Below are 25,337 nucleotides of genomic sequence, written 5' to 3' on the forward strand. Positions count from 1 at the left end.
TGAGTGAGTGATTGGGTGAGTGAGTGACTGAGTGAATGAGAGACTGGGTGAGTGAGTGATTGGGTGAGTGAGTGGATGAGTGAGAGACTAGGGGGGGGTGAGTGACTGAGTGAGTGACTGGGTGAGTGAGTGACTGAGTGAGTGAGAGACTGGGTGAATGAGAGACTGGGTGAGTGAGTGACTGAGTGAGTGAGAGACTTGTGAGTGAGTGACTGGGTGAGTGACTGAGTGAGTGAGTGAGAGACTGGGTGAGAGACTGGGTGAGTGAGTGAATGGGTGAGTGAGTGACTGGGCGAGTGAGTAACTGGGTGAGTGAGTGACTGGGTGAGTGAGTGACTGGGTGAGTGAGTGACTGGGTGAGCGAGCAACTGGGTGAGTGAGTGACTGAGTGAGTGAGAGACTGGGTGAGTGAGTGACTGGGTGAGTGTGTGACTGAGTGAGTGACTGGGTGAGTGAGTGAATCGGTGAGTGAGTGACTGGGCGAGTGAGTGATTGGGCGAGTGGGTGACTGGGCGAGTGAGTGACTGGGTGAGTTAGTGACTGGGTGAGTGAGAGACTTGTGAGTGAGTGACTGGGTGAGTGACTGAGTGAGTGAGTGAGAGACTGGGTGAGAGACTGGGTGAGTGAGTGAATGGGTGAGTGAGTGACTGTGCGAGTGAGTAACTGGGTGAGTGAGTGACTGGGTGAGTGAGTGACTGGGTGAGTGAGTGACTGGGTGAGCGAGCAACTGGGTGAGTGAGTGACTGAGTGAGTGAGAGACTGGGTGAGTGAGTGACTGGGTGAGTGTGTGACTGAGTGAGTGACTGGGTGAGTGAGTGAATCGGTGATTGAGTGACTAGGCGAGTGAGTGATTGGGCGAGTGGGTGACTGGGCGAGTGAGTGACTGGGTGAGTTAGTGACTGGTTGAGTGAGTGACTGGGTGAGTGAGAGACTGGGTGAGTGAGAGACTTGTGAGTGAGTGACTTGGTGAGTGACTGAGTTAGTGAGAGACTTGGTGAGTGACTGGGTGTGCGAGTGACTGGGTGAGTGAGTGACTGGGTGAGTGAGAGACTGGGTGAGTGAGTGAATGGGTGAGTGAGTGACTGGGTGAGTGAGTGACTGGTTGAGTGGTAGACTGGGTGAGTGAGTGACTGGGTGAGTGAATGTATGAGTGAGTGACTGGGTGAGTGAGTGAGAGACTGGGTGAGTGAGTGACTGGGTGAGTGAGTGACTGGGTGAGTGGGTGATTGGGTGAGTGAGCGACTGGGTGAGTGAGAGACTGGGTGAATAAGTGACTGGGTAAGTGGCTGTGTGAGTGAGTGACTGGGTGAGTGAGTGACTAAGTGAATGAGTGACTGGGTGAGTGAGAGACTGGGTGAGTGACTGTATGAGTGAGTGACTGGGTGAGTGAGTGACTGGGTGATGTACTGGGTGAGTGAGTGACTGTGTGAGTGGGAGACTGGGTGAGTGAGTGACTGGGTGAGTGAGTGACTGGGAGAGTGAGTGACTGGGTGAGTGGGTGACTGGGTGAGTGAGAGACTGGGTGAGTGAGAGACTTGGTGAGTGAGTGGCTTGGTGAGTGACTGAGTGAGTGAGAGACTGGGTGAATGTAGAGACTGGGTGAGTGAGTGACTGGGTGAGTGACTGTATGAGTGAGTGACTGGGTGAGTGAGTGACTGGGTGATGTACTGGGTGAGTGAGTGACTGTGTGAGTGGGAGACTGGGTGAGTGAGTGAGAGACTGGGTGAGTGAGTGATTGGGTGAGCGAGCAACTGGGTGAGTGAGTGATTGGGTGAGTGAGTGGGTGAGTGAGAGACTAGGGGGGGGGGGTGAGTGACTGAGTGAGTGACTGGGTGAGTGAGTGACTGAGTGAGTGAGAGACTGGGTGAATGAGAGACTGGGTGAGTGAGTCACTGGGTGAGTGAGAGACTTGTGAGTGAGTGACTGGGTGAGTGACTGAGTGAGTGAGTGAGAGACTGGGTGAGAGACTGGGTGAGTGAGTGACTGGGTGAGTGAGTGACTGGGCGAGTGAGTGACTGGGTGAGTGAGTGACTGGGTGAGTGAGTGACTGGGCGAGTGGGAGACTGGGTGAGTGAGTGACTGGTTGAGTGGGCGACTGGGTGACTGGGTGAGTGAGTGACTGGGTGAGTGAGTGACTGGGCGAGTGAGGGACTGGGTGAGTGGGTGACTGGATGAGTGAGTGACTGGGTGAGTGGGCGAATGCGTGAGTGAGCGACTTGGTGAGTGGGCGACTGGGTGAGTTAATGACTAGGTGAGTGAGAGACTGGGTGAGTGAGTGACTTCGTGAGTGACTTAGTGAGTGAGAGACTGGGTGAGTGACTGGGTAAGTATGTGACTGGGTGAGTGAGGGACTGGGTGAGTGGTTGACTGGGTGAGTGAATGGGTGAGCGCGAGACAGGGTGAGTGAGTGACTTGGTGAGTGACTGGGTGAATAAGTGACTGGGTGAGTGAGAGAATGGGTGAGTGAGTGACCGGGTGAGTGAGTGGCTGGTTGAGTGGGAGACTGGGTGAGTGAGTGACTGGGTGAGTGACTGGGTGAGTAAGTGATTGTGTGAGTGAGTGACTGGGTGAGTGAGTGAGAGAATGGGTGATGAGAGACTCTGTGAGTGAGTGACTGGGTGAGTGAGTGACTGGGTGAGCGAGTGACTGGGTGAGTGAGTGACTGGGTGAGTGAGTGACTGGGTGAGTAAGTGACTGGTTGAGTGACTGGGTGAGTGAGTGACTGGGTGAATGAGTGACTCGGTGAGTGAATGACTCGGTGAGTGAGTGACTGTGTGAGTGAGAGACTGGGTGAGAGAGAGACTGGGTGAGTGAGAGATTAGGGGGCTGAGTGACTGGGTGAGTGAGTGACTGAGCGAGTGACTGACTGGGTGAGTGAGTGACTGGGCGAGTGAGTGATTGGGCGAGTGGGCGACTGGGTGAGTGACTGAATGGGTGAATGGGTGACTAGGTGACTGGGTGAGTGAGTGACTGGGTGAGTGAGTGATTGACTGGGCGATTGAGTGACTGGGTGAGTGGGTGACTGGGCGAGTGAGTGACTGGGTGAGTTAGTGACTGTGTGAGTGAGTGACTGGGTGAGTGAGTGACTGGGTGAGTGAGTGATTGGGTGAGTGAGCGACTGGGTGAGTGAGAGACTGGGTGAATAAGTGACTGGGTAAGTGACTGTGTGAGTGAGTGACTGGGTGAGTGAGTGACTAAGTGAATGAGTGACTGGGTGAGTGAGAGACTGGGTGAGTGACTGTATGAGTGAGTGACTGGGTGAGTGAGTGACTGGGTGATGTACTGGGTGAGTGAGTGACTGTGTGAGTGGGAGACTGGGTGAGTGAGTGACTGGGTGAGTGAGTGACTGGGAGAGTGAGTGACTGAGTGAGTGAGAGACTGGGTGAGTGACTGGGAGAGTGAGTGACTGAGTGAGTGAGAGACTGGGTGAGTGAGTGACTGGGTTAGTGAGTGACTGAGTGAGTGAGTGACTGACTGGATGAGTGGCTAACTGGGTGAGTGAGAGACTGGGTGAGTGAATGACTGGGTGAGTGGGTGACTGGGTGAGTGAGTGACTGGGTGAGTGAGAGACTGGGTGAGTGAGAGACTTGGTGAGTGAGTGACTTGGTGAGTGACTGAGTTAGTGAGAGACTGGGTGAGTGACTGGGTGTGCGAGTGACTGGGTGAGTGAGTGACTGGGTGAGTGAGAGACTGGGTGAGTGAGTGAATGGGTGAGTGAGTGACTGGGTGAGTGAGTGACTGGTTGAGTGATAGACTGGGTGAGTGAGTGACTGGGTGAGTGACTGTATGAGTGAGTGACTGGGTGAGTGAGTGAGAGACTGTGTGAGTGAGTGACTGGGTGAGTGAGTGACTGGGTGAGTGGGTGACTGGGCGAGTGAGTGACTGGGTGAGTTAGTGACTGGGTGAGTGAGTGACTGGGTGAGTGAGTGACTGGGTGAGTGAGTGATTGGGTGAGTGAGCGACTGGGTGAGTGAGAGACTGGGTGAATAAGTGACTGGGTAAGTGACTGTGTGAGTGAGTGACTGGGTGAGTGAGTGACTAAGTGAATAAGTGACTGGGTGAGTGAGAGACTGGGTGAGTGACTGTATGAGTGAGTGACTGAGTGAGTGAGTGACTGGGTGATGTACTGGGTGAGTGAGTGACTGTATGAGTGGGAGACTGGGTGAGTGAGTGACTGGGTGAGTGAGTGACTGGGAGAGTGAGTGACTGAGTGAGTGAGAGACTGGGTGAGTGACTGGGAGAGTGAGTGACTGAGTGAGTGAGAGACTGGGTGAGTGAGTGACTGAGTGAGTGAGTGACTAACTGGATGAGTGGCTAACTGGGTGAGTGAGAGACTGGGTGAGTGAATGACTGGGTGAGTGGGTGACTGGGTGAGTTAGTGACTGGGTGAGTGAGAGACTGGGTGAGTGAGAGACTTGGTGAGTGAGTGACTTGGTGAGTGACTGAGTTAGTGAGACACTGGGTGAGTAACTGGGTGTGCGAGTGACTGGGTGAGTGAGTGACTGGGTGAGTGAGTGACTGGTTGAGTGGTAGACTGGGTGAGTGAGTCACTGGGTGAGTGACTGTATGAGTGAGTGACTGGGTGAGTGAGTGAGAGACTGGGTGAGTGAGTGACTGGGTGAGTGAGTGACTGGGTGAGTGAGCAACTGGGTGAGTGAGTGACTGAGTGAGTGAGAGACTGGGTGAGTGAGTGACTGGGTGAGTGTGTGAATGAGTGAGTGACTGGGTGAGTGAGTGAATCGGTGAGTGAGTGATTGGGTGAGTGACTGAGTGAGTGAGAGACTGGGTGAGTGAGTGATTGGGTGAGTGAGTGGGTGATTGAGAGACTAGGGGGGGTGAGTGACTGAGTGAGTGACTGGGTGAGTGAGTGACTGGGTCAGTGAGAGACTGGATGAATGAGAGACTGGGTGAGTGAGTGACTGGGTGAGTGACTGTATGAGTGAGTGACTGGGTGAGTGAGTGAGAGACTGGGTGAGTGAGTGACTGGGTGAGTGAGTGACTGGGTGAGCGAGCAACTGGGTGAGTGAGTGACTGCGTGAGTGAGAGAATGCGTGAGTGAGTGACTGGGTGATTGTGTGACTGAGTGAGTGACTGGGTGAGTGAGTGAATCGGTGAGTGAGTGATTGGGTGAGTGAGTGACTGAGTGAGTGAGAGACTGGGTGAGTGAGTGGTTGTGTGAGTGAGTGGGTGAGTGAGAGACTAGGGGGGTGAGTGACTGAGTGAGTGACTGGGTGAGTGAGTGACTGAGTGAGAGACTGGGTGAATGAGAGACTGGGTGAGTGAGTGACTGGGTGAGTGAGAGACTTGTGAGTGAATGACTGGGTGAGTGAATGAGTGAGTGAGTGAGAGACTGGGTGAGAGACTGGGTGAGTGAGTGACTGGGTGAGTGAGTGACTGGGCGAGTGAGTCACTGGGTGAGTGAGTGACTGGGTGAGTGAGTGACTGGGCGAGTGGGTGACTGGGTGAGTAAGTGACTGGTTGAGTGGGCGACTGGGTGACTGGGTGAGTGAGTGACTGGGTGAGTGAGTGACTGGACGAGTGAGTGACTGGGTGAGTGGGTGACTGGGCGAGTGAGTGACTGGTGAGTTAGTGACTGCGTGAGTGAGTGACTGGAAGAGTGAGTGACTGGGTGAGTGGGCGAATGCGTGAGTGAGCGACTGGGTGAGTGGGCGACTGGGTGAGTGAGCGACTAGGTGAGTGAGAGACTGGGTGAGTGAGTGACTTCGTGAGTGACAGAGTGAGTGAGGGACTGGGTGAGTGAGAGACTGGGTGAGTGAATGGGTGAGTGAGAGACAGGGTGAGTGAGTGACTGGGTGAGTGGGTGACTGGGTGAATGAGTGATTGGGTGAGTTATGGACTGGGTGAGTGAGAGACTTGGTGAGTGAGTGACTTGGTGAGTGACTGAGTGAGTGAGAGACTGGGTGAGTGACTGGGTGATTGAGTGACTGAGTGAGTGGGTGACTGGATGAGTGGCTAACTGGGTGAGTGAGAGACTGGGTGAGTGACTGGGTGAGTGAGAGACTGGGTGAGTGAGTGACTGGGTGAGTGAGAGACTGGGTGAGTGAGTGACTTGGTGAGTGACTCAGTTAGTGAGAGACTGGGTGAGTGACTGGGTGTGCGAGTGACTGGGTGAGTGGGTGACTGAGTGAGTGAGAGACTGGGTGAGTGAGTGAATGGGTGAGTGAGTGACTGGACGAGTGAGTGACTGGGTGAGTGGGTGACTGGGCGAGTGAGTGACTGGTGAGTTAGTGACTGCGTGAGTGAGTGACTGGAAGAGTGAGTGACTGGGTGAGTGGGCGAATGCGTGAGTGAGCGACTGGGTGAGTGGGCGACTGGGTGAGTGAGCGACTAGGTGAGTGAGAGACTGGGTGAGTGAGTGACTTCGTGAGTGACTGAGTGAGTGAGAGACTTTGTGAGTGACTGGGTAAGTATGTGACTGGGTGAGTGAGAGACTGGTGAGTGGGTATCTGGGTGAGTGAGGGACTGGGTGAGTGAGAGACTGGGTGAGTGAATGGGTGAGTGAGAGACAGGGTGAGTGAGTGACTGGGTGAGTGGGTGACTGGGTGAATGAGTGATTGGGTGAGTTATGGACTGGGTGAGTGAGAGACTTGGTGAGTGAGTGACTTGGTGAGTGACTGAGTGAGTGAGAGACTGGGTGAGTGACTGGGTGATTGAGTGACTGAGTGAGTGGGTGACTGGATGAGTGGCTAACTGGGTGAGTGAGAGACTGGGTGAGTGACTGGGTGAGTGAGAGACTGGGTGAGTGAGTGACTGGGTGAGTGGGTGACTGGGTGAGTGAGTGACTGGGTGAGTGAGAGACTGGGTGAGTGAGAGTCTGGGTGAGTGAGTGACTTGGTGAGTGACTGAGTTAGTGAGAGACTGGGTGAGTGACTGGGTGTGCGAGTGACTGGGTGAGTGGGTGACTGAGTGAGTGAGAGACTGGGTGAATGTGTGAATGGGTGAGTGAATGACTGGACGAGTGAGTGACTGGGTGAGTGGGTGACTGGGCGAGTGAGTGACTGGTGAGTTAGTGACTGCGTGAGTGAGTGACTGGAAGAGTGAGTGACTGGGTGAGTGGGCGAATGCGTGAGTGAGCGACTGGGTGAGTGGGCGACTGGGTGAGTGAGCGACTAGGTGAGTGAGAGACTGGGTGAGTGAGTGACTTCGTGAGTGACTGAGTGAGTGAGAGACTGGGTGAGTGACTGGGTAAGTATGTGACTGGGTGAGTGAGAGACTGGTGAGTGGGTATCTGGGTGAGTGAGGGACTGGGTGAGTGAGAGACTGGGTGAGTGAATGGGTGAGTGAGAGACAGGGTGAGTGAGTGACTGGGTGAGTGGGTGACTGGGTGAATGAGTGATTGGGTGAGTTATGGACTGGGTGAGTGAGAGACTTGGTGAGTGAGTGACTTGGTGAGTGACTGAGTGAGTGAGAGACTGGGTGAGTGACTGGGTGATTGAGTGACTGAGTGAGTGGGTGACTGGATGAGTGGCTAACTGGGTGAGTGAGAGACTGGGTGAGTGACTGGGTGAGTGAGAGACTGGGTGAGTGAGTGACTGGGTGAGTGGGTGACTGGGTGAGTGAGTGACTGGGTGAGTGAGAGACTGGGTGAGTGAGAGACTGGGTGAGTGAGTGACTTGGTGAGTGACTGAGTTAGTGAGAGACTGGGTGAGTGACTGGGTGTGCGAGTGACTGGGTGAGTGGGTGACTGAGTGAGTGAGAGACTGGGTGAGTGCGTGAATGGGTGAGTGAGTGACTGGGTGAGTGAATGACTGGTTGAGTGGTAGACTGGGTGAGTGAGTGACTGGGTGAGTGACTCTATGAGTGAGTGACTGGGTGAGTGAGAAACTGGTTGAGTGAGAGACTTTGTGATTAAGTGACTTCGTGAGTAACTGAGTGAGTGAGAGACTGGGTGAGTGAGTGACTGAGTGAGTGAGTGACTGGGTGAATGAGTGACTGGGTGAGTAGGTAACTGGGTGAGTGAGTGACTGGGTGAGTGAGAGACTGGGTGAGTGAAAGACTGGGTGAGTATGTTACTGGGTGAGTAACTGTGTGAGTGAGTGACTGGTTGAGTGAGTAACTGGGTGAGTAAGTGAATGGGTGAGTGACTGACTGTGTGAGTGAGAGACTGGGTGAGTGAGTGAATGGGTGAGTGAGAGACTGGGTGAGTAAGTGGCTGGGTGTTTGAGTGACTGGGTAAGTGAGTGACTGGGTGAGTGAGTGACTAGGTGAGTGACTGGGTGAGTGGGTAACTGGGTGAGTGAGTGACTGGGTGAGTGAGAGACTAGGTGAGTGAGTGACTGGGTGAGTGAGTGACGGGGTGAGTGAAAGACTGGGTGAGTGAGTGACTGGATGAGTGAGTGACTGGATGAGTCGTTAACTGGGTGAGTGAGTGACTGGGTGAGTGAGAGACTGGGTGAGTGAGTGACTGGGTGAGTGAGTGACTGGATGAGTCGTTAACTGTGTGAGTGAGAGAATGGGTGAGTTAGTGACTGGGTGAGTAGGTGCCTGGGTGAGTGAGTGACTGGGTGAGTGAGAGACTGGTTGAGTGAGAGACTTGGTGAGTAAGTGACTTGGTGAGTAATTGAGTGAGTGAGAGACTGGGTGAGTGACTGGGTGAGTGAGTGACTGAGTGAGTGAGTGACTGGGTGAATGAGTGACTGGGTGAGTCTGTAACTGGGTGAGTGAGTGACTGGGTGAGTGAGTGACTGGTTGAGTGAGAGACTGGGTGAGTGACTGGGTGAGTGAGAGACTGGATGATTGAGTGACTAGGTGAGTGAGCGACTGGGTGAGTGATTGTATGAGTGAGTGACTGGGTGAGTGAGAGACTGGGTGAGTGAGTGACTGGTTGAGTGAGTGACTGGGTGAGTGACTGTATGAGTGAGTGATTGGGTGATTGAGCGACTGTGTGAGTGAGAGACTGGGTGAGTGAGTGACTGGGTGAGTGAGTGACAGGGTGAGTGAGTGACTGAGCGAGTCAGTGCCTGGGCGAGTGAGCAACTCGGTGAGTGAGTGAATGGATGAGTGAGTGACTGGGTGAGTGAGTAACTGGGCGAGTGAGAGACTGGGTGAGTAAGTGACTGGGTGTGTGAGTGACTGGGTGAGTGAGTGACTGGGTGAGTGAGTGACTAGGTGAGTGACTGGGTGAGTGAGTAACTGGGTGAGTGAGTGACTGCATGAATGAGTGACGGGGTGAGTGAGAGACTGGGTGAGTGACTGAATGAGTGAGTGAGTGGATGAGTCGTTAACTTGGTGAGTGAGTGACTGGGTAAGTGAGAGACTTGGTGAGTAAGTGACTTGGTGAGTAACTGAGTGAGTGAGAGAATGGGTAAGTGACTGGGTGAGTGAGTGACTGAGTGAGTGACTGGGTGAATGAGTGACTGGGTGAGTAGGTATCTGAGTGAGTGAGTGACTGGGTGAGTGAGAGACGGGGTGAGTGAGTGATGAGTCAGTGAGAGACTGGGTGAGTATGTGACTGGGTGAGTGAGTGACTGGGTGAGTGAGTGACTGTATGAGTGAGTGACTGGGTGAGTGAGTGACTGGGTGAGAGAGTTTCTGAGTGAGAGACTGGGTGAGTGAGTGACTGGGTGAGAGACTGGGTGAGTGACTGGGTGAGTGAGTGACTGAATCAGTGAGTGACTGAATGAGTGGTTAACTGGATGAGTGAGAGGCTGGGTGAGTGAGTGACTGGGTGAGTGAGAGACTGGTTGAGTAAGTGACTTTGTGAGTAACTGAGTGAGTGAGAGACTGGCTGAGTGACTGGGTGAGTGAGTGACTGAGTGAGTGACTGGGTGAATAAGTGACTGGGTGAGTAGGTAACTGGGTGAGTGAGTGATTGGGTGAGCGAGAGACTGGGTGAGTGAGAGACTGGGTGAGTGACTGGTTGAGTGAGAGACTGGGTGAGTGAGTGACTGGGTTAGTAAATGACTGGGTGAGTGACTGACTGTGTGAGTGAGTGACTGGGTAAGTGACTAGGTGAGTGGGTAACTGGGTGAGTGAGTGACTGGGTGAGTGAGTGACTGGGTGAGTGAGAGACTGGGTGAGTGACTGGGTGAGTGAGAGACTGGGTGAGTGAGTGACTGGGTGAGAAAATGACTGGGTGAGTGACTGACTGTGTGAGTGAGTGACTGGGTGAGTGACTGGGTGAGTGGGTAACTGGGTGAGTGAGTGACTGGGTGAGTGAGTGACTGGGCGATTGAGTGACTGGGTGAGTGAGTGACTGGGTGAGTGGGCGACTTGGCGAGTGAGCGAATGGGTGAGTGGGCGACTGGGTGAGTGAGTGACTGGGTGAGTGAGTGAGTGAGTGACTGGGTGAGTGAGTGACTGGTTGAGTGAGTAATTGGCTGAGTGAGTGACTGGTTGAATGGGTGAGTGAGTGACTGTGTGAATGGGTGAGTAACTGGGTGAGTGAGCGACTAGGTGAGTGACTTGGTGAGTGAGAGACTGAGTGAGTGAGTGACTAGGTGAGTGAGAGACTGGTTGAGTGAGAGACTTAGTGAGTAAGTGACGTGGTGAGTAACTGAGTGAGTGAGAGACTGGGTGAGTGAGTGACTGAGTGAGTGACTGGGTGAATGAGTGATTGGCTGAGTAGGTAACTGGGTGAGTATGTGACTGGGTGAGTGAGTAACTGTGTGAATGAGTGACTGGTTGAGTGAGATACTGGGTGAGTGACTGGGTGAGTGATAGACTGGGTGAGTGAGTGGCTGGGTGAGTAAGTGACTGGGTGAGTGACTGACTGTGTGAGTGAGAGACTGGGTGAGTGAGTGACTAGGTGAGTGAGTGGGTGAGTGGGTAACTGGGTGAGTGAGTGACTGGGTGAGTGAGAGACTGGGTGAGTGAGTGACTGGGTGAGTGAGTGACGGGGTGAGTGAGAGACTGGGTGAGTGAGTGACTGGATGAGTGAGAGACTGGGTGAGTGAGTGACTGGATGACTCGTTAACTGGGTGAGTGAGTGACTGGGTGAGTGAGAGACTGGGTGAGTGACTTGGTGAGTGAGAGACTGGGTGAGTGAGTGACTGGGTGAGTGGGTGCCTGGGTGAGTGAGTGACTGGGTGAGTGAGAGACTGTTTGAGTGAGAGACTTGGTGAGTAAGTGACTTGGTGAGTAACTGAGTGACAGACTGGGTGAGTGACTGGGTGAGTGAGTGACTGAGTGAGTGAGTGACTGGGTGAATGAGTGACTGGGTGAGTGAGTGACTGGGTGAGTGAGTGACTGGTTGAGTGAGAGACTGGGTGAGTGACTGGGTGAGTGAGAGACTGGATGAGTGAGTGACTGGGTGAGTGAGCGACTGGGTGAGTGACTGTATGAGTGAGTGACTTTGTGAGTGAGAGACTGGGTGAGTGACTGGTTGAGTGAGTGACTGGGTGAGTGACTGTATGAGTGTGTGACTGGGTGAGTGAGTGACTGGGTGAGCGAGAGACTGGGTGAGTGACTTGGTGAGTGAGAGACTGGGTGAGTGAGTTACTGGGTGAGTGGGTGCCTGGGTGAGTGAGTGACCCAGTCACTCACCCAGTCTGTCACTGAGTGACAGACTGGGTGAGTGACTGGGTGAGTGAGTGACTGAGTGAGTGAGTGACTGGGTGAATGAGTGACTGGTTGAGTAGGTAACTAGGTGAGTGAGTGACTGGTTGAGTGAGTGACTGGTTGAGTGAGAGACTGGGTGAGTGACTGGGTGAGTGAGAGACTGGATGAGTGAGCGACTGGTTGAGTGACTGTATGAGTGAGTGACTTTGTGAGTGAGAGACTGGGTGAGTGACTGGTTGAGTGAGTGACTGGGTGAGTGACTGTATGATTGAGTGACTGGGTGAGTGAGTGACTGGGTGAGTGAGTGACTGAGCGAGTCAGTGACTGGGCGAGTGAGCGACTGGACGAGTGAGTGAATGGGTGAGTGAGTGACTGGGTGAGTGAGTAACTGGGCGAGTGGGCGACTGGGTGAGTGAGTGACTGCGTGAGTGGGTGACTGGGTGACTTGGTGAGTGGCTGGGTGAGTGAGTGACTGGGTGAGTGAGTAACTGTGTGAGTGAGTAACTGGTTGAGTGAGAGACTGGGTGAGTGCTTGGTTGAGTGAGAGACTGGATGAGTGTCTGGGTGAGTAAGTGACTGGGTGAGTGAGTGACTGGGTCAGTGAGTGACTGGGTGAGTGACTGGGTGAGTGGGTAACTGGGTGAGTGAGTGACTGGGTGAGTGAGTGACTGGTTGAGTGAGTAATTGGCTGAGTGAGTGACTGGTTGAATGGGTGAGTGAGTGACTTTGTGAATGGGTGAGTGACCGGGTGAGTGAGTGACTGGTTGAGTGAGTGACTGGCTGAGTGAGTGACTGGGTGAGTGACTGGGTGAGTGAGTGACTGGTTGAGTGAGTGACTGGCTGAGTGAGTGACTAGGTGAGTGACTAGCTGAGTGAGTTACTGGCTGAGTGAGTGACTGGTTGAGTGAGTGACTGGGTGAGTGAGTGACTGGTTGAGTGAGTGACTGGCTGAGCGAGTGACTGGGTGAGTGAGTGCCTGGGTGAGTGAGTGATTAGTACGAAGGGTGACGAGTTTTGTTGCGTCACCACAATGTATGATTGTGTTTTGTTGTTGTTTTTAATTTAAAGCCAGCGGTGATTGCCAGTCTGCACGGTTGGCGGCTTCATCTGTGTAACTCTCAGCTGCGCGATACAAACGATTTCTAGACAATGATACGGGGAGGTGTTAAGATGGGCACAGTGCCGGACGATCCAAGCTACACGTGTAGTAGCTGCTACACGTGTAGTAGCTGCTACACGTGTAGTAGCTGCTACACGTGTAGTAGCTACTACACTTGCGGTAGCTGCTACACATGTGTAGTAGCTACTACGCGTGTAGTAGCTACTACTTATGTGTAGTAGCTACACGTGTAGTAGTTACACATGTGGTAGCTACTGCATGTGTAGCTACTACTTGTGTGTAGTAGCTACTACTACACATATGTAGTAGCTACTACATATGTGTAGTAGTTACACATGGGTAGTAGCTACTACTACACATGCAGTAGTTACACATGTGTAGTAGCTACTACTACATATGTAGTAGTAGCTACTACTACTTATATGTAGTAGTAGCTACTACTACTTATATGTAGTAGCTACTACTACATATATGTAGTAGCTGCTACATATATGTAGTAGTTACACATGTAGTAGTTACACATATGTAGTAGCTACACATGTAGTAGCTACATATGTAGTAGTTACGGATCCCGTACTTTCAAGGGCCCCGCGCTAAACGCTTTCAAGCGATCAATTCCGGTTCAGTGATTCTGCACTTGCTCCATCACTACAGTACTATAACGCCTTCAACCTTGACGTACGACTGGGTGTTCAAGGTTAACGATTTGTCGTGTTATCTGGCTGTATAGCAAATGAAAAAAAATGACAATTACTTTACTGTGCAAGTGTAACATTTGCGTGTGTTTAAAATTTACGTGTTTTTTTTTTAATCCTGTTTAGGGCCCCCTCAATAACATCACGTGCTACAGGCCGCGCAAGACCTTCATCCGGCACACGATGTGCCGACACCAATCAGACACCGATATTACACGGATTCAAGTCTGCATTAACCACGTCACGTGCTCGTGGCAAAAAAACATGCGAACAAATATACTCTTTGGTTCTATTTGGTAAAGTCACGTCGGTAAAAAAAAATAATAACAAAAATCACGACTTTTTTCGGCCACAACACAAGCGGCCTTCATCAGGTGAAGGGACGAGACTGTCTGGAGGACAGCGCTGGAGTGAAAACGTCGTGATTTTTTGTTATTTAATTTTTTCACCTACGTGACTTTACCCAATAGAACCAAAGAGTATGGATCCTTGCAGTCACGAAAGCTTCAAATCTAGAACAAATATCAACTATTTGACGCAACTATTGTTGATTTAAAGCTTTCGTGACTGCTGTAATTCATATTCTTCGCTCTTTCGGTAAAGTCACGTTGAAGGGAAACAATAAAGTAATAAAATATATATTGTTTATATATTTTTTATTATTGTATTGTTTCCCTTCCACGTGACTTTACCGAAAGAGCTAAGATTATGCTGCTATTATTGTTTTGCTTGGCCCGGCGAGGCCCACTGAGCCGTATTAGCTCTTGACTTCAGAAGCGAGCTGGCCATCACCAACGATAGCTCAACTTAGTGGCTTAACAACAACATCATCGTCATCGTCGTCATCGTTATCACGCGGGCATGTATAGCAGCCAAATACTCTGAACGCGTGATGTTGTTTCTTAATGTGGAGGGGGAAACACGGGAGGACCCGGAAAAACACAAATCGACGTGACCACGGGGAGAGAGAGAGACACGCAAACTCAAATATACAGCAGCAGCTGCAGCAGGCATCGTGAGGGTCGGGATCGAACCCACGACCTCCTGTACACCAGGCGAGGCAGTTAACATCTCCTAGCCACCGTGATGATGATTATGAGAAAGACACGCAGACTACAAATATACAGCAGCAGGCGTCATGGTCGGGATCGAACCCACGACCTCCTGTATACCAGGCGAGGTAGTTAACATCTCATAGCCACCGTGATGATGATGATGAGAGAGACAACGCAAACTCCAAATATACAGCAGCAGGCATCGTCAGGGTCGTGATCGAACCCACGACCTCCTGCGTACCAGGCGAGGTAGCTAACATCTCATGCCTTGTGATGTATCAGCCCATGTGGTTGCTTGAGTACCTTAACGTCTCGTGTATAATTATTCACCATCGTGATACTGGCGGAGGACGGGGTCGCACGGATTGTGGCGAGGGTTGTTGACGCGTGAGGTTGGTGGGTCTCGTGTGGCCACGCCGGTGTCCGTGAAAGTGGTTCACGTAGAGAAGCAGTCGTGTTGGGGGGGGGGGGGCCGGGGGGGGCTGGAGAACTCCTCGTGCAGTGTCCAAGCCAAGGGTGAAGCCACCAGGTTGGCCATCACCAACGACTGTACAATGTCGTCCAGGGGCGTCAACCAGCTCGCTCGCTCGCTCGCTCACTCGCTACGGCCACCGTCTCGGTGGCGACTTGTGGCTGAGGGCCAGCGGACAATGACGAGGACGACGGCGACGGTGCGGAGGTCACCGTCGTCACCGTCGTCGTCATCGTCATCTACATTGTCGTCGTCATCGTTGTCGTCATCGTCGTCATCGTCGTCATCGTCATCGTCGTCGTCATCGTCGTCGTCATCGTCATCATTGTCGTCGTCGTCATCGTCATCGTCATCTACATTGTCGTCGTCGCCGTCGTCGTCATCGTCGTCATCGTCGTCGGCGTCATCTTCATCGTCATCATCGTCGTCGTCATCATCGTCGTCATCATCATCATCGTCGTCGTCATCATTGTCGTCATCATCGTCATCGTCATCATCATCATCGTCGTCATCATCGTCGTCATCGTCGTCATCGTCGTTGTCATCATCGTCGTCATCGTCATCGTCGTCGTCGCGCGGTGCTTTCAGATGCGCTTCTGCGGCCGTCTGGAACGCTCTTCCCTTCCGATGTCAGGAATTCTCTGGGAGCTGCGCGCTTTAAAAATAAATAAATAAATCGTCACCTACACTGACGAACTCACTGCTTTAGAATAGAGTTTGTCGTGCGTGTGTGTGTGGTGTGCGTGTGTGTGTGCGTGTGTGTGTGTGCGTGTGTGTGTGTGCGTGTGTGTGTGTGTGGTGTGTGCGTGTGTGTGTGTGTGTGGTGTGCGTGTGTGCGTGTGTGTGTGTGTGGTGTGCGTGTGTGCGTGTGTGTGTGTGTGTGTGTGGTGTGTGAGCGTGTGTGTGCGTGTGTGTGTGCGTGTGTGTGTGTGCGTGTGTGCGTGTGTGGTGTGTGCGTGTGTGCGTGTGTGGTGTGTGCGTGTGTGTGTGTGGTGTGTGCGTGTGTGTGTGTGTGCGTGTGTGCGTGTGTGGTGTGTGCGTGTGTGTGTGTGTGGTGTGTGCGTGTGTGTGTGCGTGTGTGTGTGTGTGTGCGTGTGTGTGTGCTTAGTTTGTTGTCCTTCGCCTCGCACCTCCGATTTAGCACGGTGGGCTACGTACGGTGCGAAAGAAGTTCCACGTTACATAAAGACAACAACAACCGCCATTCACCACGAAGGTGCGGTGACGTCACCACGGCGCTTGTGCCAGGCTAGGTGCACCCTCAGGCCACGTGAAGTGTCGAACGCTCGCTGGCAGGAGGTCACGGGGCAGACCCAGCAGGTGTCACGGGGCGACATACATACAAAGACAAAGATCCCCCGTGTAGCCTGCAACAGACTGTAGGGGCAAGTGCTCTTAGCGAGCACCTATGAAGGCCGGCACGGCACACGATGGGGTGGGTGGCCAGCACCACGCCCGACCGCCTTTGTCTCCCTAGTGGCAATGTTTACACACTGCACCAGCTACTCATTTGCGGCTGAGTCGACCTACGGGGAGGCCCAGGACCGGTTCAGATAATCGTCACCGGTGTTGGCCGTGAGCGGGAATCAGAACTCGGGTCGCCAGGTTCATAGCGCAGCGTAGCGCTAACCACTACACCACCGCTCCCCACCTTAGGTACGTAAACACACACACGCACTTATACACACCCACATATAGACACACACACATATACACACACACATATACACACACACTTATACACACACACTTATACACACACACTTACACACACACACATATACACACACATATATACACGCACTTATATACACACACACTTATATACACACACACACTTATATACACACACACATATATAGACACACACTTATACACACACACATATATACACACACTTATACACACACTTATACACACACACATATACACATGCACTTATATATACACGCACTTATATACACACACACACTTATACACACACACTTATATACACACACACTTATATATACACATACACACACTTATACACACACTTATATATACACACACTTATATATACACACACACACATATATACACACACTTATATATACACACACACACATATATACACACACACATATATACACACACACACTTATATATACACACACACATATACACACACTTATACACACTTATACACACACACACGCACAGTACACGTATTGACCGCTCAGTGTGCCACGTAGAAATCCCAAGCATCGCCGATGACGAGCAGGGAGCCCCCCACGACGAGACCTTGGCAGGGAGCCCCCCACGGCGAGACCTTGGCAGGGAGCCCCCCACGGCGAGACCTTGGCAGGGAGCCCCCCACGGGGAGACCTTGGCAGGGAGCCCCCCACGACGAGACCTTGGCAGGGAGCCCCCCACGACGAGACCTTGGCAGGGAGCCCCCCACGGGGAGACCTTGGCAGGCAGTCGCGCGACGCGCAGACGCGAGCGAATCCTCGGGCGGTGCCGACGATCCGCGGCACCAGCCGGGCAAAGTTGATGAGCCCGAACAGGCGACAGCGCGAATCGCGTGAGCCGAGCGGTCACACCGCAGGTAGCGGCCGACGGTGAACTGGTGGTCACCCGTAGGGCGACATGGCCCACTCCACGTGGCCGTGGAGTGGGCCATGTCACCCATAGGGCGACATGGCCCACTCCACGTGGCCGTGGAGTGGGCCATGTCACCCGTAGGGCGACATGGCCCACTCCACGTGGCCGTGGAGTGGGCCATGTCACCCATAGGGCGACATGGCCCACTCCACGTGGCCGAGAAGATACCCACCCACCCCTTATCGGGGTGTTCAGACACTCGGCATTGCGATAACCGTCGTCACCATCGTCACCTGGCACTGTCTGGTCTCTACCATCGTCACCACACAGTGTCTGGTCTCTACCATCGTCACCATCGTCACCAGGCACTGTCTGGTCTCTACCATCGTCACCATCGTCACCAGGCACTGTCTGGTCTCTACCATCGTCACCATCGTCACCACACAGTGTCTGGTCTCTACCATCGTCACTATCGTCATCACACAGTGTCTGGTCTCTACCATCGTCACCACACAGTGTCTGATCTCTACCATCGTCACCACACAGTGTCTGGTCTCTACCATCGTCACCACACAGTGTCTGGTCTCTACCATCGTCACCATCGTCACCACACAGTGTCTGGTCTCTACCATCGTCACCACACAGTGTCTGATCTCTACCATCGTCACCACACAGTGTCTGGTCTCTACCATCGTCACCATCGTCACCACACAGTGTTGTTTAAGTTCGACTCTTGGAGGTCGGAGTGCAATCCAGATGCGAGCTTCCGTGAACGTCACTCAAAGACTCCTCCACGCGCGTCAGGGGCCATTGAGAGTGTCATCCAACACCGAGTTCAACCGCCACACTGCATGCCACGATCACCCACCCACTCACACACTCACTCACCCACTCACACACTCACTCACTATCCCACCCACTCACACACCCGCACGTCCACTCACACACCCGCTCATCCACTCACACACTCGCTCATCCACTCACCCACTCGCTCATCTACCCACTCACCCGCTCACCCACCCACTCACACACTCACTTACCCACTCACACACCCACACATCCACTCACTTACCCACTCACTTACCCACTCATCCACTCACCCACTCGCTCATCCACTCACTCACTCACCCACCCACTCACCCGCTCACCCACCCACTCAATCACTCACTCACTTACCCACTCACACACCCTCACGTCCACTCACTTACCCATCCACCCACTTACCCACTCACCCACTCACCCACTCGCTCATCCACCCACTCACTCACTCACCCACCCACTCACCCGCTCACCCACCCACTCACCCACTCACTCAATCACTCACTCACTTACCCACTCACACACCCACACATCCACTCACTTACCCACTCATCCACTCACCCACTCGCTCATCCACCCACTCGCTCATCCACCCACTCACTCACCCACCCACCCACTCACCCACTCACTTACCCACTCATCCACTCACTCATCCACTTACTCACCCACTCACTCACTCACCCACCGACTCACCCACTCACGCACCCACTCACCCACTGACTCACCCACTCATTCACTCCCTGACCATACGACAGACCACAACAAGACAAAATATCCCCCGGATAGCCTTAACAAACAACCACGTCCGACCGCCTTTGTCTCCCCAGTGGCGATGTTTTTACCTACCGCACCAGCTACTCATTAAAGGCCGAATCGACCTAGGGGAGGCCCAGGACCGATATAGATAATCGTCACCGGCGTTGGCCGTGAGCTGGGTCGCCGGGTTCGTAGCGCAGCGCGCTGACCGCTGGCACCAAGCTCACACAGTCACCCACACACACACTCACCCCCACACACACTCACCCACACACTCACCCACTCACACACTCACCCACACACACACTCACCCCCACACACACTCACCCACACACTCACCCACTCACACACTCACCCACACACACACTCACCCACATACACAATCACCCACATACACAATCACCCACACACACTCACCTACACAGACACTCACCCACACTTACACTCACCCACACACACACTCACCCACACACACACTCACCCACACACTCACCCACACACACACTCACCTACACACTCACCCGCACACACACTCACCCACACACACACACACACTCACCCACACACACACTCACTCACACACTCACACACACACTCACCCCCACACACACTCACCCACACACTCACACTCACCCACTGACACACTCACCCACACACACACTCACCCCCACACACACTCACCCACACACTCACCCACTCACCCACACTCACCCACACACACACTCACCCACACACACACTCACCCACACACACACTCACCTACACACTCACCCGCACACACACTCACCCACACACTCACCCACTCACACACTCACCCACACACACACTCACCCACATACACAAGCACCCACACACACTCACCTACACAGACACTCACCCACACTCACCCACACACACACTCACCCACACACACTCACCCACACACACACTCACCTACACACTCACCCGCACACACACTCACCCACACACACACACTCACTCACACACTCACCCACACACTCACCCACACACTCACCCACACACTCACTCACACACACTCACCCGCACACACACTCACTCACACACTCACCCACACACTCACCCACACTCACCCTCACCCACACTCACCCACACACTCACCACGCCGCAGCTCACCACACTTCTCTTTCCACTTCTTCCCCTGCTCAACTTTGGAATTCCCTCCCCTCCCCACCTCGAGCTCTTATCACAAACAGCCTCGCTCATTCATTCAACAAACACTCCTTAACGCACTCAAAACCATTACGCGTGTCTACTACGTACTTGTATCTATTACACGCTCTTATCGTGCTGCCTGTTGCTGGCCGCCTGACGTTTTTACTTGGACCCTTTGGCCATGCGCTCAGCCACCGAGTATAAATTATAACTATAAATTAGTTTTTTTGTTACGTTAATGTTACCAGGCAAGACCCACTGAAGTCATATATATGTACGTGTAGCTCTTATTCAGAGGCGACCTGGCCACAAACGAGAGCTCATCGAAGTGGCTCGTCGTGTGGACATCCACAGCAGCAGGCAAGCACTCGAAACGAGCGATGCTGATGCTAAATGTGGAATGGAAAAATCGGAGGGACCCGGAGAACAATCCACGCGACCACGGGGAGAGAGAGACACCGCAGACTCCAAATATACAGCAGCAGCAGGCATCGTAAGGGTCAGCATCGAACACACGACCTCCTGTATACCGGGCGAGGTAGTTAACATCTCCTAGCCACCGTGATGATGATAATGAGAGAGAGACACGCAGACTCCAAATATACAGCAGCAGGCATCGTCAGGGTCGGGATCGAACCCACGACCTCCTGTATACCAGGCGAGGTAGTTAACATCTCCTAGCCACCGTGATGATGATGATGAGAGAGAGACACGCAAACCCCAAATATACAGCAGCAGCAGCAGGCATCGTCAGAGTCGGGATCGAACCCACGACCTCCTGTATACCGGGCGAGGTAGTTAACATCTCATAGCCACCGTGATGATGATGAGAGAGAGACACGCAGACTCCAAATATACAGCAGCAGGCATCGTCAGGGTCGGGATCGAACCCACGACCTCCTGTATACCGGGCGAGGTAGTTAACATCTCGTAGGAACCGCGGAGCCCACGGTCTAGCGCTCACCAACATCCAGAGCGGCCGTGGACAATATCGGATGGGAGCGAGGGGGGCCAGAGGAGCGATTGGGGGGGGGGGGGGTGGGGGAGCTTGGCGCGGGACACTCCGCTCGCTAGCGGCACTACCGAGGCCACACCGAGACCACCCCGAGGGCCACCCCGAGGCCACCCCGAGGCCACCCCGAGGCCACCCCGAGGCCACTCCGAGGCCACCCCGAGGCCACTCCGAGGCCACCCCGAGGCCACCCCGAGGGCCACCCCGAGGCCACACCGAGACCACCCCGAGGCCACCCCGAGGCCACCCCGAGGCCACACCGAGACCACCCCGAGGCCACCCCGAGGCCACCCCGAGGCCACACCGAGACCACCCCGAGGGCCACCCCGAGGCCACACCGAGGGCCACCCCGAGACCACCCCGAGGCCACCCCGAGGGCCACCCCGAGGCCACTCCGAGGCCACCCCGAGGCCACTCCGAGGCCACCCCGAGGCCACCCCGAGGCCACCCCGAGGCCACACCGAGACCACCCCGAGGCCACCCCGAGGCCACCCCGAGGCCACACCGAGACCACCCCGAGGGCCACCCCGAGGCCACACCGAGGGCCACCCCGAGACCACCCCGAGGCCACCCCGAGGGCCACCCCGAGGCCACCCCGAGGCCACACCGAGACCACCCCGAGGGCCACCCCGAGGCCACCCCGAGACCACCCCGAGGGCCACCCCGAGGCCACCCCGAGGCCACCCCGAGACCAGCCCGAGGGCCACCCCGAGGGTCACCCCGAGACCACCCCGAGGCCACCCCGAGGGCCACTCCGAGACCACCCCGAGGCCACACCGAGGCCACCCCGAGGCCACCACTCACCAGCTGCGCGTACACCGCGGCGATGTCAGCTGCCGGGTAGGGGAGGAACGCCGCCGCGTAGCCGAGGCTGCCGTACGTGGAGGAGGAGGAGGAGTAGAGACCCAGGAGGGATGCTGCGGTGGCAGCGGCCACGTGGCTGATGGAGCTCCCGCTGGAAGCACCGCCAGCACCACCACCAGCACCTCCACCACCTCCACCACCTCCAGCACCACCAGCAGCAGCAGCACAAGCAGCAGCAGCAGCGGCAGCTGCGGCAGCTGCGGCTGGGGACGCGTGCGTGGCGATGCGAGGCTGGTGGAGTCCTCCCGTCGAGTCGGCGACGCTCATCGCTGGCGAGGAGCTCGCCAGATATTGGAAGCCGAGTTGCGGGAACGCCATCGCTTGCCGCCGCCGCCGGCGACGACGAGGACGATGTTGTTGTTGTTGATGATGAAGTTGTTGTTGTTGTTGTTCTTGTTGTTCTTGTTGATTTGCCAACGGTTTGAGATCACCTTCGTCGGTGTGTTAGGCTGCGCCTGTGTGCAGTGTGTAGCTGTGCAGTGTGTACCTGTGTAGCGTGTACCTGTGTAGCGCGCGTGTGTGTGTGTATGTATCTGTGTAGCGCGCGTGTGTGTGTACCTGTGTAGCACGTGTGTGTGTGTGTGTGTACCTGTGTAGCGCGTGTGTGTGTGGACTTGTGTAGCGTGTGTGTGTGTGTACCTGTGTAGTGTGTGTGTGTGCAGTGTGTACCTGTGTATTGTATGAGTGTAGTGTGTACCGATGCTAGCGTGTGTGTGTGTTTGCTAGTATGTGTGTGTATATCCGTGCAATGTGTGTAAGCTATAGTATATTACACACCTATGCAGCGCGCGTGTGTGTGTATAATGCACACTTCACACACACGTGGTGTGTGTGTGTGTATAATGCACACTTCACATACACGTGGTGCGTACTTGTGTGTGTGTATAATGTACACCTCACACACACACACGTGGCGCGTGTTTGTGTGTGTGTGTATACTGCACACTTCACACACACGTGGTGTGTGTTTGTGTGTGTGTGTATACTGCACACTTCACACACACGTGTGTGTGTTTGTGTGTGTGTGTATACTGCACACTTCACACACGTGGTGTGTGTGTGTGTGTATATACTGCACACTTCACACACACACGTGGTGTGTGTTTGTGTGTGTGTATAATGCACACTTCACACACACACGTGGTGTGTGTTTGTGTGTGTGTGTATAATGTACACTTCACACACACACACACGTGGTGTGTTTGTGTGTGTGTATAATGTACACTTCACACACACACGTGGTGTGTGTTTGTGTATATAATGTACACTTCACACACACACGTGGTGTGTTTGTGTGTGTGTATAATGTACACTTCACACACACACGTGGTGTGTGTGTATAATGTACACTTCACACACACACACGTGGTGTGTGCTCTGAGTCCAACACGCTCCTTTAAGCACCGTGATGTATATACGTACAAATCGTACGTGCGTTACTATTACTGCAGAATGCAGTGTCTGTGCGTGAATGTGTAATTGTGTCTCTACGTGTGTGAGTGTGTCTGTACTGTGTGTGTGAGTGTGTGTGTGTCTCTACGCGTGTGTGATTGTGTGTCTCTACGTGTGTGTGAGTGTGTGCGTGTCTCTACGCGTGTGAGTGCGTGTGTGCCGTTGTCTCTACGTGTGTCTACGTGTGTGAGTGTGTGTCTCTACGTGTGTGTGTACTCTGAAACTGTGGCAACGCGACTACCTTCCGTGTACCCTGCTAAGTACACGCTCTGTGCTGTCGCACGCGTAGCAATGCGCGCGTGTGTATGTACACAGCGGAATGCGCCCTCCTATGTAACAATACACAGGTGCGTTGTGCGTGTGTACATGATTGTAATCGTGCAAGTTATGCACACGTGTAATTTTATATATATAAAAAAACAATTACTCTTCACATGTGTCGCATGTGTGATACATGTGTGTTTCTGTTGCGTGTGTGATATATGTGTGTCTGTGCGTAATAGATGTGTGTGTGTATGATATGTGTGTCTGTGCGTAATAGATGTGTGTGTGTGATATATATGTGTGTGTGCGTGATAGATGTGTGTGTGTGTGATGAATCGAATGAATATCTGCGCGGTGCACGTGTGGGTGTGGTTCGCTCGTGAAAAACTAACTTCATAAATCGAATGTGGTGGTGGTGGTGGTGGCGTTGTTGTTGCACGGATATCTCTCACGATGAACAAATTCTGCGATGCAGGGCGTCCTTGCTTTTTGGCTATCGGCTACAGCATTCGCCTCGGGAGGAATCGACCGCTGTTCGTGCCAATGATTGACGCTCGAACGAACGAGCGAATTTCGAATCCACACCGACCGATCGCACCCTCTTTCTTCGCGGATATCACAACCGCAAAAAACAAAAATAAAATACGATCAAATGAAAAAAAATGTCAATTTTTGTTTTGTTTTTTAAAGAAGCCTTCAACGAACTAATTTCCAGGCGCTCGAGTATCGCGATGAGCAAATCACGCGCACCTGAAGCTACCGTCAACGCAGGATCGCACACGCGCGCACCAGCACCAACCAACCAACCAACCCCCCCTACCCTCTACACCTGTAGGAGACACGCACGCGCACGGCCGCGCGTGCGTGAAGTCATCGCCGCTCGCCCAACGAAAGCGGCGCGGATTCACGACCCCTCGCTACGAACAGCGAGCAGCGGACAGCCGCCTCCTAACGATGCCCTCTTGCTGCTGTTGCCACTGCTGCTGCTGCGACTGTTGCTGCTGTTGCCACTGTTGCTTCTGCGACTGCCCGTGACTGTTGCTGCTGCGACTGTTGCTTGCTGCGACTGTTGCTACTGCGACTGCCCGTGATTGTTGCTGCTGCGACTGTTGCGACTGCCCGTGACTGTTGCTGCTGCGACTGTTGCTGCCGCCGCCGCCGCTGCCGCCGCCGCTGCTGTCCGCGTGTCGAGTGCTGAATGAAGCGAAGCTGAAGCAGAAGCAGCGGATAGCTGAGGACGGGGGGAGGGGCGGTGAAGTAGGGGGGGGGGGGGAGGGGCGGTGAAGTTTGTCTTTAGCGTTTAAAGGGACCCCGTGTGCTCCACGCACCCCCCTCCTCCTCCTGCATCACCCCCTACCCCAACATCCCACCCACCACCACCTCCACCCCACCCACCACCACCTCCACCCCACCCACCACCACCTCCACCCCAACCACCACCACCTCCACCCCCTCTTCCCGACGCCACCGCTCCCTTCTCAAGGAAGAAAAGCCAAAGGGAGAGGTAGGGGGATATCCGTGGAAGGCCCCCGATGACCCTCCCTAGATC

General features: G+C 54.0%; 1 protein-coding gene across 1 annotated transcript in view; it reads right to left on the reverse strand.

Moving 5' to 3' along the window:
- Positions 1 to 25,014, reverse strand: part of LOC116954072 (uncharacterized) — a 280,326-nt gene extending 255,312 nt beyond the window's left edge. Inside the window, exon 1 of the mRNA XM_032974490.2 lies at positions 22,013 to 25,014. Coding sequence (XP_032830381.2) covers positions 22,013 to 22,390 — 378 coding nt within the window. The 5' untranslated portion in view covers positions 22,391 to 25,014. The remainder of the gene's footprint in view (positions 1 to 22,012) is intronic.
- Positions 25,015 to 25,337: the final 323 nt, after the last annotated feature.

This window comes from Petromyzon marinus, chromosome 54, assembly GCF_048934315.1.
Source record: "Petromyzon marinus isolate PM22_M1 ecotype Great Lakes invasive population chromosome 54, UKy_Petmar_22M1.pri1.0, whole genome shotgun sequence".
NCBI lineage: Eukaryota > Metazoa > Chordata > Hyperoartia > Petromyzontiformes > Petromyzontidae > Petromyzon > Petromyzon marinus.